At 37.9% G+C, this 14,482-nt stretch overlaps 1 protein-coding gene across 2 annotated transcripts in view; it reads left to right on the top strand.

Moving 5' to 3' along the window:
- Window positions 1-14,482, top strand: part of LOC138335125 (cilia- and flagella-associated protein 46-like) — a 68,865-nt gene that overhangs the window by 27,340 nt on the left and 27,043 nt on the right. The window contains exons 23-36 of one of the 2 annotated variants that reach the window (XM_069284056.1): window positions 598-810; window positions 1,338-1,563; window positions 1,848-1,997; window positions 2,253-2,363; window positions 2,827-3,005; window positions 3,506-3,637; window positions 3,943-4,114; window positions 4,526-4,687; window positions 6,804-6,874; window positions 7,540-7,615; window positions 8,308-8,346; window positions 9,580-9,687; window positions 10,153-10,312; window positions 11,217-11,273. In XM_069284056.1, coding sequence (XP_069140157.1) covers window positions 598-810; window positions 1,338-1,563; window positions 1,848-1,997; window positions 2,253-2,363; window positions 2,827-3,005; window positions 3,506-3,637; window positions 3,943-4,114; window positions 4,526-4,687; window positions 6,804-6,874; window positions 7,540-7,615; window positions 8,308-8,346; window positions 9,580-9,687; window positions 10,153-10,312; window positions 11,217-11,273 — 1,856 coding nt within the window. The remainder of the gene's footprint in view (window positions 1-597; window positions 811-1,337; window positions 1,564-1,847; window positions 1,998-2,252; window positions 2,364-2,826; window positions 3,006-3,505; window positions 3,638-3,942; window positions 4,115-4,525; window positions 4,688-6,803; window positions 6,875-7,539; window positions 7,616-8,307; window positions 8,347-9,579; window positions 9,688-10,152; window positions 10,313-11,216; window positions 11,274-14,482) is intronic. The other variant, XM_069284057.1, reaches the window with a different exon arrangement.

Genomic DNA, 14,482 nt, shown 5'->3' with positions numbered 1-14,482 from the left:
CACTTCACACACATTTCACCACCAAGGACTTTTCTGGCATATTACAGTAAAACCAACTAACATCAATCAGAACTAGTTTGCTTCCGATAAATGTGCAAACTTTAATGTGTTCATAGACTGAAATATCCCTTTAATGAATCAAACAGTCAAGACTTTGGTGTATGTAGCTTATGAAATAAATTTGTTTGTCTTTACTGAGCTCTTATAGTTTTGAACCATCATAGAAAGTATTTATTTTAAACCTAAAACTTAGCATAATGCTTTGTTGTTATAATGCCATAAAGAAATGAAACACCAAATGTGTTGTAGTTATCTGGTGTTTCAATGTAAAAATCTATCCTGTAACAGCATTCTTCCTAAACAAATACCATACAGCCGGTTATTGTTGCAGGGATATTTTTCACGAAAACTAGATAAAAAAATGGGGAAATCATATAGACTCTGCTTATGTAGTCGGAATTTTTTTTCTAATTTTTCTTGAAAATTTAGAATTTATATATTTAATATAGTTACTAGATTGCTGCAGTGTTGTGATAATTTATTAGATAACATGATCATAATCATACCTCACCAATAAACAATGATAAATATCTACAGTGACTGGATCAAATCCCTGACGGAGGACGCTACCCAGAGCTTCCTGCGGGGACTAGAACTTGGGGTGGAGTTGGTAGAACCGTGGCTAGTGTGTAGTGCTGGGGCCTATATCTGGAATTATAACAATCACCTACTCACACAGTTACGACACAGAGAAATCATGGATATCCTCTCCACTGTCGTGGCTGGCCTCCGCAAGATAGGACACGCAGGGTATGTTCTATACCTGCAGATCTTATATAATTATACCAGTATACATTCATTTGTTGTGAGAAAATCAGAATCTGGAAAATTGTAAACATAGTTCATGATCTAGATGTATGCTTCTACGTTGGATATCTTGTCATTGATTTTGGATATCTTGTCATTGATTTTGGATATCTTGTCATTGATTTTGGATATCTTGTCATTGATTTTGGATATCGTGTCATTGATTTTGGATGTCTTATCATTGAGACCAATATTTCAAACAAATATTTTATGTGCCATTTACTGATCAAATTGAAAAACCATATCGTTATGAGAGCAGACAGCTACACGACAACTGACAAATCCATTGATAATTTAGGAAAGCCTTCCTATCATACCTTTTAAATGACTTTCAGAAGTAATTTCCTTTATATTGTTATTTATGTAAATGCCATATAATCATATGGTAATACACAAGAATTCTAATTAGACAAGGGCCGGTTTTGACAAGTTATGATATAGTTATCTATGTTTAATGTTGATGTTTCCAGAGAGACAGTGATGATGGTCAACATATGTACAGCTCTTGCGTATGCCTTTATGAAGCCCTGGATTCCGGCCGAACCCAGTAAGGATGGCGCTGCTGTCCCAACCCCCGCCCCTTCCCCCGAGGTGGGGAAGAAGGGGAAACCTGCCCCGGCTGCTGCCAAGAGTAAGCCTGCTCTCACCGTTACAATAAATCCTGACGCCATGCCAGATCTGAAGAAGGCCATAGAGGTATGTATTAGGTTGAAGTATATTATAATCATGTCTATATCACACTATATGTCACTCTAGATATCAGAGTAAGAAAATATATCTCAAGGTCCTTCACTAGATCACTTGAATAAATTTCACTTGTTATCGTTCTAAACATTGTTGTATATATCCCTTTCCCTAAAAATCTAAAGTTTTAATCCTAGGTTAGGGGAGGGAAAAGGGGCTTATTGTTGGTACAATATGGTAATGTTTCTAAGTATCCTAAGAAAATTGTTGATGACCAATCTTATGTGCCTTTTCAGGTTTGTGAGTATGCCATAGATGTGACTAACGGCAGTAATCCTCTCCATGTTGTACCTATCGCCGCTCGAGTCCCTCTCCTTCAGACTTGGGTGCTCGCTAAACAGATGGCACAAGTCCAGATCCCAAAAACTCTTGGAGCTGATGATGAGGTTAGTGTGTGCAGACAAAGAGGGTTTGATTTCAATGTTCCTTTTGTATTGATATGAAATGCTAACAGAATTACTTTTAATAATGATCTAAATACAGATGATAGTCAAACCTGTCTATAAAGACCACCAACTGGACAAAGAAAATGGTCTTTATAGCCAGGTGGTCTTTATACACAGGTCATATTGTGTTAAAATTGTCTATTTGGGTTCCAAACAAAGTGTTCTTACTAATTATTAATTTTCCTTGATGTCCAGCCCTACACTGAAGGTCAGAGACAGATGACCAGGGCCATCGTTGCCATGGAGATGTTGACGGTCAACAGGAATGGAATAATGGAGTTTAAGGAAACACCAAGTATTCCAGAGGTAAAAATCTGAAGTTTTATATTAATTAAATATTACGACAGGAATTATTTGATTATACAATCCTTTTAGTACTTTTTAACCACCCTATATAATACCTACTCACATTTCATGAAGAGTTAAATGTACGTGATAACTTGGAAAGTGTTTGCATACATCCATCTTCTGTTCTGGCCTTTGTTTTCATATCAATTAGGCAAAATAGATAAAAATTTCACAAATTCATGCATAAATAAATATAATGCTTCCAATTTCTTCTATTAACGTTAAAAGAGAAAAATAAGTTAATATACAGTCAAACCTGTCTATAAAGACCACTGAAGAGGAGACAGAAAAACGGTCACTATAGACAGGGTGCCTTTATAGACAGGTTGAGGTTTGAATAGAATAGTATGTGGAATATAAAGTAATGCCATCTCTGCTCCCTTCAATCTTTTTAACAATATCCTCATTAATTACATACTAGGTGGCTAACTGGCTAGAAGAATGCACCTGGTCAGACAAGTTTATGGAACTTCAAATGTGGACAAGGCTCACCTCTCTGGCCTACACTCAGAAACTTCACGCTATTGTTGTTCGCTGCAGTAAGCAGGCCATACGTTTTGCTACGGTCGGTACCCAACCAAGGAATAGAAAGATGGAAGCGTAAGTATATTAGAGTCACAGCTGAGTATACTGGAAATAACTCATTTTTACTCCCTTTAAGCTTAAGCTTTGATGCATTTTAGAACCTAACTGATTTAAGGTATGCACAAAGATAGTTATTGAATCTAAAAGCACATTGCTTCAAGCTTGAAAATCACAAGATTGATATGTTTATGTTTTTACAAAATTTTGTGTAAAAATGTGTCTAATAGCGATTTTGGTTTATAGGAGTTACTTCCCTTGATTTCACTCTATCTTTTGAAATGAAGGAAAATAAATCTGATACTATATATAGATAGAACAGAATGTGACAGAGTGGAATGAAAGGGAGTAATCCTTTAAGACTAACAGATCAGAATGTTAATTTCACTGTAGATATATTGATAAAATTTTGTAAAATTCAGTCATTAAAAAAAAAAAAAAACTTTAAATGTATTGACCTAAAATTTCTCGACAAGCTTTGTTTGATTGCCTCTAGCATTGCCTGTATTTTCCTACAGTCACCGGTACATGGTGGAGCAGGAAATGCTTAGCTATGCCAGTGGTCTCCTGGGGCAGAGTCTGGTCGACAACATGGCGGGTAAAAACGCAATCAGACGCGAGGCCATGGAGGCTTTCCTAAACAGTGCCAGGTATAATAATGATAACAAAGAGCTTAACCTCAGTGAGTCATTACTCTATATCAATCAGAAAGGCGACATTTCAGTGACATAAATTATTCAATCTACTCCTCTAATGGTTGTAATTGATGTTTACGCCCTGTGGAAGACTATTTATTCTCTCAGATGCAGTACAACGCGTACAATCGTCTTTAACTGTACTCTCAATTTTTTTAACTATGATTTTTAAAAATGTGTTTCCATGCTAAGCAATTTTTTGCAATTTTTTGCAATTTTTCAAATGCCTCTAGCTATTAAGCATGTGAATATCCTGACAGATTTGCAAGAAATGCTGACAACTACGAGATGGTGATGACAGCTGCGCGACATTACTGGAATGCCTGTATGCCGCTCGTCAGTCAGCCAATCGAGAGAGAACTCCTGAGAGAGCCAATCAAAGCCATCCTCTTCTGTATCACAACCACAGCCGAGTCTGTCCGTAAGGCAGAGGTAGGGATTCATCAAAAACTTTGATGGAAAAAGTATAACAACAGCTGAAAATTTATTGAAAGGATCTAAACTTAGCTGGCTATAAGTCTAGACAAATGAACAGCAAAGAAAACCATTAGAACCTTTCAAATGCTGAATGTTTTTTTCTTTATTTACTTACTTTACATCTACACATGGTCATATTATGGCCCTGCAATACAATGTAAACTTTCAAAATTTGAAACTGGTTAAGTAATTAATACAGTAGAGCAAAAGTCAATAATCAGTTTATGCTTTATTTTATTTTCTTATTTTTGGTGTGGTGGGATGTGAGATTTTAGGATTTGAATTTGTGACATGTAGATTGAAATAATAAATTATGATTGATAAAATTATGTATAATTATATCAAATTAAAATTAATCCTGGACAGGAAAAACAAGAAAACAAGGAGAATGAAGAGGAGGAAGCAGGTACGGGAGCTGAGGTGGCAGGGGAAGATAAACCACAGAGTTCTACCATCGGGAGCCCCGAGGATGATCTTACTCTCCGAGCCTCACTCTATGGAGTCCTCTTCCAGTCCTACGCTGACAAGGTTTGTAAAATGACAGCTGGTGATCATGCACTCAGGGATCTAATGTCAGCAGGTAGGATCACTTAGGGATTTGATGTCAGCTGGTAGGATCACTTAGGGATCTGATGTCAGCTGGTAGGATCACTCAGGGATCTAATGTCAGCTGGTAGGATCACTCAGGGATCTAATGTCAGCTGGTAGGATCACTCAGGGATCTAATGTCAGCTGGTAGGATCACTCAGGGATCTAATGTCAGCTGGTAGGATCACTCAGGGATCTAATGTCAGCTGGTAGGATCACTCAGGGATCTATATCAGCTGTAGGATCACTCAGGGATCTAATGTCAGCTGGTAGGATCACTCAGGATCAGCTGTAGGATCACTCAGGGATCTAATGTCAGCTGGGTAGGATCACTCAGGGATCTAATGTCAGCTGTAGGATCACTCAGGATCTAATTCAGCTGTAGGATCACTCAGGGATCTAATGTCAGCTGGTAGGATCACTCAGGATCTAATGGTCAGGAGGATCACTCAGGGATCTAATGTCAGCTGGTAGGATCACTCAGGGATCTAATGTCAGCTGGTAGGATCACTCAGGGATCTAATGTCAGCTGGTAGGATCACTCAGGGATCTAATGTCAGCTGGTAGGATCACTCAGGATCTATTCAGCTGTAGGATCACTAGGGATCTAATGTCAGCTGGTAGGATCACTCAGGGATCTAATGTCAGCTGGTAGGATCACTCAGGGATCTAATGTCAGCTGGTAGGATCACTCAGGGATCTAATGTCAGCTGGTAGGATCACTCATCAGGGATCTAATGTCAGCTGGTAGGATCACTCAGGGATCTAATGTCAGCTGGTAGGATCACTCAGGGATCTAATGTCAGCTGGTAGGATCACTCAGGGATCTAATGTCAGCTGGTAGGATCACTCAGGGATCTAATTCAGCTGTAGGATCACTCAGGATCTAATGTCAGTGGTGGATCACTCAGGGGTGGTAGATCACTAGGGATCTAATTCAGCTGGTAGGATCACTCAGGATCAATGTCAGCTGGTAGGATCACTCAGGATCTAATTCAGTCATCTATGCAGCTGGTAGGATCACTCAGGGATCTAATTCAGCTGTAGGATCACTCAGGGATCTAATGTCAGCTGGTAGGATCACTCAGGGATCTAATGTCAGCTGTAGGATCACTGGTTAGGTAGATCACTCAGGGATCTAATGTCAGCTGGTAGGATCACTCAGGGATCTAATGTCAGCTGGTAGGATCACTCAGATCTGGTAGGATCTAATGTCAGCTGGTAGGATCACTCAGGGATCTAATGTCAGCTGGTAGGATCACTCAGGGATCTAATGTCAGCTGGTAGGATCACTCAGGGATCTAATGTCAGCTGGTAGGATCACTCAGGGATCTAATGTCAGCTGGTAGGATCACTCAGGGATCTAATGTCAGCTGGTAGGATCACTCAGGGATCTAATGTCAGCTGGTGTAGGATCACTCAGGGATCTAATGTCAGCTGGTAGGATCACTCAGGGGATCATAATCAGCTGTAGATCATCAGGATCTCAGCTGGTAGGATCACTCAGGGGATCTAATGTCAGCTGGTAGGATCACTCAGGGATCTAATGTCAGCTGGTAGGATCACTCAGGATCACCAGGTTGTTAGGTAGATCACAGGATCTAATGTCAGCTGGTAGGATCACTCCAAGGGGATCTAATCACTGTAGGATTAGGTGTCAGCTGATCACTCAGGATCTAATGTCAGCTGTAGGATCACTCAGGATCTAATGTCAGCTGTAGGATCACTCAGGATCTAATGTCAGCTGGTAGGATCACTCAGGCATACAATGTCATATATTTAGATGCTTACGTTTAAAAAAAAAAAACCTTAACATATCTATTTGGCCTAATATTATTTTACAAAATTCATTATTGATTTTTCTTGTTTTGAATAGTAAGAGCGATGTGAAATATATCCAAAGTTTGATATATTTATTGTATTTCAAAAGAAGTTTACCAGCAAGTTCATTCTGTTCAAGAGGCATAGATCATACTTTTGTTGATTTCTTGTCTTAGATTACCTTGTTCTGATGTTGCATGTGAAATATGATAACAATTGTTGATTTGTTTAACAGAAACAATGGGAGGAAGGTTTGGCTGCTATGGACCAGGCCATTACTGACATGCCCAGGACCAAACACAGGCTGTAAGTTTACTGTCTGTACATACGTCTTACGCTGGAAATCTTGTCGGTTTTCTTGATTGCTAGATGATGTCATGATAGGACCTATTAGGATGTAGGAGTCGTCTTCCAAATAAATAGATATATAGGTATAGCAGACAACTCCTCCCATTCTATGCTTTCTCTTACAATTTGCTCTTCCTACTGCATTTTCTCTCTTTTCGCGTACCCAGAAACGATTATGTGACGGTACGTTAAACTCTTCAAAAATAAAAAAAAAAAAAAAAAAAAAAAAAAAAAAAAGGCCAGTTTTCTCAAGCAGAGTTCTTGATCTCCATGTTAACATGATTAAAAAGACTCATTTATGTGGATCTGATCTTTACTTGTTTAAAAATTAGGGACTTATATAACCACATACAATTGTTTATTATGTAAATGAACTGTTTACTTAATGTAATGGTAAAATGGTTTGAGGTAGGGAGGAGGAGGGGATATAGTGCTACGTGTGTCCTTCATCAGCCGTCCATTGTGTCCCATTAGATGTAGAAGTGGGGCAGGTATGTCTTATACAGAAAATTCCAGTTTTACACATTTTCCGTTATTATTACAATATCTTTATTATGTTTGGGCTTAAAATATAAATTTTACCTAGGAAGTTGGTGACTAAAACGTGTGTTTTGATTTTTCAGTTTGATCTTTAAGCACCGTGTGATGACCAAAGCTAAGCTGGGAAGAAGTGTCAATATGGACATTCAGAAGTTTAAGGTAGCAACTTATGATATGGCATTATTCTTCTTTAAATTACACTAATTTATATGAATTAATTTCAAATGAAGTTACATTTGGTTTTATTTCAATTTCTTGCTGCACTTTCGTATTTACAATACTAACCAGAGAGTAACATTACACTTTTATTGATATATTAACATCAAGTTGCCTTATGGACCCCAGTCATATGTGTTCAATTTAAGAGTTTATCAGAAAATCTTGTAGCCTTCATGAAATTGATTTGACACGTGAAGCTTGTTGCATTTATATGGATTTTTTTGCTTCCCAATACTAAGTAATGTTTGAGGTAAGCTAAAAGCAGAGAAAAGATCAGTCTTGTATCTGACAGAGGTAGATCTGTTAGCAGTGACAATCTCCCAATTGTTTAAACAGAAGATTTTTGCATTTAGTTTTATATCAACTGACACATTGTTAAGATTGTATGCTTATATTCAATAACTACATGTAATAAATACTAATAAATATATACTTTATATCTCTAATAATATGATACCTATTTTATTATTTTTAAATTAATCTTTAACTGAAACATTTAAAAGTTACCAGCTTGCAATTCAACAGAAATCTTCTCTATGTGTCTAAAACATTTTCATGTAACTTTTATCATTTACGATATTGGTCCTATATATTTATTTGCTTGTCATTTTGTTTGATGAAAACCTCGACAGGATGAACTAGATGATTGTTCAATCAGCAAAGTTTGCAAGGTTTGAGTGCTGTGATGTCTGCTTTATAATGTATATCTATCAGCGAGTCACACACAGTGCCTTGGTGTACTGTCTAGTCTATCACTGCTTACGGGGCGGACACGACTCGCATGTGTCAACACAAGGGCTTAGTATCGGACACTTAATTGTTATTGTATTTCATTACTTCATATGAAATTGCTAGAGTTCTGTTTCTTAGTATAAAATTCTAATGTAGTCGTGAAAGATATGAATCTATAGAGACAGGTGAAAATATTCTCATCCTGATTTTCAGATGACTCTGTGTGGATTTTTTCTCTAATTTTTTACTTAATGTTACTTGAATATAAATAGTTAACCATGTAGACATTCCTTCTTTCTTTACCAACTGATACAAATTGATTATTTCAGTTTTTCAATCATTGTCATTGCCTAGACCAACCTGTCTATAATGACCATTCAAGAGACCAACAAAAAGGTCTTTATACAAGGGTCAAACTGTATTGAAATTGACCATTTGTGACCCTGAGAAAGTGGTCTTTTTAAACAAGTGGTCTTTATGCATAGGTATTTGTTAAGAAAGGTTTGACTTTTTACACAAACTGTATTATCCTATTCACTGATATATATATATATTAAAGATTGCATGATAGATCACTCATTACATCATCTGCACTGCCCTGTTACCAGGTGAAGGTCATAGATCCATGAAACCACTTCTTAATGAAATTTGTCCAAGTTGTCACACATCATTGACCCAGTGTGGCTAGGTACTGGCACTATAAGTCCCCTACACCATATATTTACAGTGTTACACTTGCATGCATCAATTTATCAATAAAATTATGTAGTGAATGTGATATACCGGTCAATCCTTTGGCCATAATAATGTTTGGCAGTCTTCAAAAATTAACGAAGATATTTTGTGGTTGTTATTTGTGATATTTTGTGATATGATTACAAACATTTTCATCTCATTCACTTAATTAATGAAATTTATGATTCTAATCATTTCTAACTAATTCTCTTTTGCAGGATTTTAATGTTAAGTAAATGTACTTTTAATTATGAATATAATCACTTATGAAAAATACTCTGATTCTGTAGTGTTATGCTTCTTGCTGAGCTACTCAAATGATTCTATATCATTTTTTAATATTAAGAAATGTTAATACATATCACCAAGAAATGAATTTATTTTACAAAATAAATTCTAACAATTGATATGCTGACATTGTAAGGTTGATATTCCAGGATGAGAGTGAAGATTACGTGGCTCACATGTGGAGGAGAGTGGCTCTCAGTTCTAAGGAAACTCTGGAACAGCTCATATCATACCAGGCCGCTGTCGAGGCTCTGAATGTAAGCACATACCCGAGTAGTTCCATTACATGTATTACACACTAGAGTTATACCCCCTGTTCCAATTTTGAGAGAGTGAAAAAAATGAAGAAAAAGATAGTGCTTAAGAAAGAAATTAATGAAAAGGGAAATCGAAAAAATTATGATAATTGTATTTTGAAAGCGCAAAAGATATAGCCTATATAACCCAGATTATCTAATTATGTTCCAGTTATCATAGAGTAATGTCCCCTGTTTCCTTATACATTCCAAGGAACTAATGGAGTTATGTCCCTTGTTTCCATAAAACATTCCAAGGAACTAATGGTGTTAAATGAACTTTTTTGTTGATTATAAAAGTTTCTAAGTCTGTAGCAAGACACTAGTATAGTAAGATGTGCTAGAATAGCATTCACCAGAAAATGATATTTACTGCATTATAACTTGTTTCATTCATGACACAGAGTTATTCCCCTTCTTTTTCAGAGCGCCAGTAACGAATGGCAGAAAGTGGACCTGTTGTTGGAGTTCGGACAGTGGTTATACTACAATGAGTTCCCACTTCAGGACGCTGTTGACCAGATAGAATGGGCAGTGGACATCATCCTCAACATGAGGACAGACACAGAGATACAGAAGGAGAGAGGTAACCAGTCAGAAATTTGTATAACAATCACTCACTTCTTTACTCATGTGTAAGGATATGTTGTTCATTTTAGTTCAACTCATTCACCCCTGAACTTCCATAATGGACTGGTCTAATCGTTGATTAAGAAGAGCCTAAATGTGTTTTCGGGGATGAATTAGTTTAAGGAGCTTTTAAAAAAAATCTGTAGTTTATGTTGTATGTTTTAATGACAGCACTTCATTCCTAGTACATACTCAAGTCTATAGTGCAACACCTGGGCTCTCTTTTTCTCATTATGGAAAGATTAAGTTATTTTAAATTGAAAGGCACTGTAATTAACTTTATCTTCTTTTTTTTTTTTTTTTAATTTCCAGGTGTAGAGATTTTTGGTTAGTTACCAAGGAGACTCTGGAGTTATAATCACATATTAGTTAAAGAAAATTGATCTCTCATCGGTCATTGTGATATCTTATAACAAAGTAAAATCATGGAAATGGTAGATCATGACATAATACAATGAAGGTCCATAAAAGAAAAACTGAATTCCTCCTCATCCCTGGTTTTTTTAATAATGTTGAAAGTAAAACTGAGTAATAAATGGTAGATGCATGAACTTAATACATTGGTACCCAGATAATTTGAAATCGGTCATTGAATTATTGAAATACTGCTTAATTTGAAATGAATTCTAATTCCTGGTCATACAGATCCATTGTCTTTCTCCTTGGTTATATTGAAATATGAATAATTGGAAGAGATAATTTCCTGAGGACTTCAATATAACCTGGTTCGATTGTAACTTAAGTAAATAAAAAAGAGTAAAATTTAATGAACTCCATGCGAGGAAGGATATTGTCTATGTAGAGAGCACTATCTGTTGTTTGGCCTGTGTGTTGTGTATACTATTACTGTTCTGATCCAGCTGAAGCCCAGAGGAGACTATCTGTGATAGAGTCCAATAAAAAGTTAGCCGGCAAAGGTAGCAGCAGTCCTTCAGGCCTCATTCTTAGCTTTATCTCTACTCGCCACTCTCTCCTCACTGTGCAAATATCTAGTGGGCATACTGTTGTGCATGATTTTCAAACTTCTTTCAGTTTTGTGTCACGTTTTGTGCAATTTTCATTATAATGTGATAATAAATATTATTTTATTTCAAAACATTTTATCAAAGCAAAGAGGGACATTAAAACAAACACTGTCTTCATAATTATAAAACCAAGGTGCCTTTATGCATAAGTCAAATTGTGTTAAAATGTGCCATTTGAGACTGTGAGTGATTGTATTGAACAGGTGTTCTTTACATAGAGGTGGTCACTAGCAGGTTTTCAAATTACATGTACATAGGACCAGATAAGTAAAACAGATAATTATAATAACGACAATAGTGCAGGTATTTCAACCAGATGTGTATATAGGTTTTAGTTTATTGTCTTTGAACTATCCCTATCTATATCCTGTCTGTTAAGTGTATGCCTAGGTGTGATCATTTTGCATGACTATATTGTGGGTTAACTTCTTTACTTTTTCCATTTTGCTTGTCTAAGTATATCAGTTCCTACTGTATGTAAACCCATACAAACCTTATCCCAATCTTGTGTATTTGAATCATTCCTCATCCATTTAGACTTTTATCCTTGGTGTTTTTAGATGTGGCTAGAGTATTTATTTATTTTCAATTTCATCCCAGTTCTTATATAAATGATGACATTCCTTTAATCTGTTAAGATTTTGTCATTATGAATATTTCTCTGCGACCATCCCTTTTGTAGTATAAACCTGGTATGTATATGTAGTAAACATATTGTTGATCCCATAGTAGGTAATGCACTACAGTAAAGACCTTCTTAGGTTCTATGTTATTGATGTAAATCATTACTGTAACAGTCAAACCTGTCTAATAAGACCACCCAAGGGATAAACCTGTCTATAATGACCACCCAAGGGACAAACCTGTCTATAAAGACCACCCAAGGGACAAACCTGTCTATAAAGACCACCCAAGGGACAAACCTGTCTATAAAGACCACCCAAGGGACAAACCTGTCTATAAAGACCACCCAAGGGACAAACCTGTCTATAAAGACCACCCAAGGGACAAACCTGTCTATAAAGACCACCCAAGGGACAAACCTGTCTATAAAGACCACCCAAGGGACAAACCTGTCTATAAAGACCACCCAAGGGACAAACCTGTCTATAAAGACCACCCAAGGGACAAACCTGTCTATAAAGACCACCCAAGGGACAAACCTGTCTATAATGACCATCCAAGGGACAAACCTGTCTATAAAGACCACCCAAGGGACAAACCTGTCTAATAAGACCACCCAAGGGATAAACCTGTCTATAAAGACCACCCAAGGGACAAACCTGTCTAATAAGACCACCCAAGGGACAAACCTGTCTATAAAGACCACCCAAGGGACAAACCTGTCTATAAAGACCACCCAAGGGACAAACCTGTCTATAATGACCACCCAAGGGACAAACCTGTCTATAAAGACCACCCAAGGGACAAACCTGTCTATAAAGACCACCCAAGGGACAAACCTGTCTATAAAGACCACCCAAGGGATAAACCTGTCTATAAAGACCACCCAAGGGACAAACCTGTCTATAAAGACCACCCAAGGGACAAACCTGTCTATAAAGACCACCCAAGGGACAAACCTGTCTATAAAGACCACCCAAGGGACAAACCTGTCTATAAAGACCACCCAAGGGACAAACCTGTCTATAAAGACCACCCAAGGGACAAACCTGTCTATAAAGACCACCCAAGGGACAAACCTGTCTATAAAGACCACCCAAGGGACAAACCTGTCTATAAAGACCACCCAAGGGATAAACCTGTCTATAAAGACCACCCAAGGGACAAACCTGTCTATAAAGACCACCCAAGGGACAAACCTGTCTATAAAGACCACCCAAGGGACAAACCTGTCTATAAAGACCACCCAAGGGACAAACCTGTCTATAAAGACCACCCAAGGGACAAACCTGTCTATAAAGACCACCCAAGGGACAAACCTGTCTATAAAGACCACCAAAGGGATAAACCTGTCTATAAAGACCACCCAAGGGACAAACCTGTCTATAAAGACCACCCAAGGGACAAACCTGTCTATAAAGACCACCCAAGGGACAAACCTGTCTATAAAGACCACCCAAGGGACAAACCTGTCTATAAAGACCACCAAAGGTACAAACCTGTCTATAAAGACCACCCAGGCACCAGTCCAACCTGTCTATAAAGACCACCAAAGGGATAAAGACAACCAAAGGGACAAACCTGTCTATAAAGACCACCCAAGGGACAAACCTGTCTATAAAGACCACCCAAGGGACAAACCTGTCTATAAAGACCACCCAAGGGACAAACCTGTCTATAAAGACCACCCAAGGGACAAACCTGTCTATAATGACCACCCAAGGGACAAACCTGTCTATAAAGACCACCCAAGGGACAAACCTGTCTATAAAGACCACCCAAGGGACAAACCTGTCTATAAAGACCACCCAAGGGACAAACCTGTCTATAAAGACCACCCAAGGGACAAACCTGTCTATAAAGACCACCCAAGGGACAAACCTGTCTATAAAGACCACCCAAGGGACAAACCTGTCTATAAAGACCACCCAGGCACCAGTCCAACCTGTCTATAAAGACCACCAAAGGGATAAAGACCACCAAAGGGACAAACCTGTCTATAAAGACCACCCAAGGGACAAACCTGTCTATAAAGACCACCCAAGGGACAAACCTGTCTATAAAGACCACCCAAGGGACCAACCTGTCTATAAAGACCACCCAAGGGACCAACCTGTCTATAAAGACCACCCAAGGGACCAACCTGTCTATAAAGACCACCCAAGGGACAAACCTGTCTATAAAGACCACCCAAGGGACAAACCTGTCTATAAAGACCACCCAAGGGACAAACCTGTCTATAAAGACCACCCAAGGGACCAACCTGTCTATAAAGACCACCCAAGGGACAAACCTGTCTATAAAGACCACCCAAGGGACAAACCTGTCTATAAAGACCACCCAAGGGACAAACCTGTCTATAAAGACCACCCAAGGGACAAACCTGTCTATAAAGACCACCCAAGGGACAAACCTGTCTATAAAGACCACCCAAGGGACAAACCTGTCTATAAAGACCACCCAAGGGACAAACCTGT

This window comes from Argopecten irradians, chromosome 11, assembly GCF_041381155.1.
Source record: "Argopecten irradians isolate NY chromosome 11, Ai_NY, whole genome shotgun sequence".
Taxonomy (NCBI): domain Eukaryota; kingdom Metazoa; phylum Mollusca; class Bivalvia; order Pectinida; family Pectinidae; genus Argopecten; species Argopecten irradians.
This window is presented reverse-complemented; position numbering and strand designations above follow the sequence as displayed.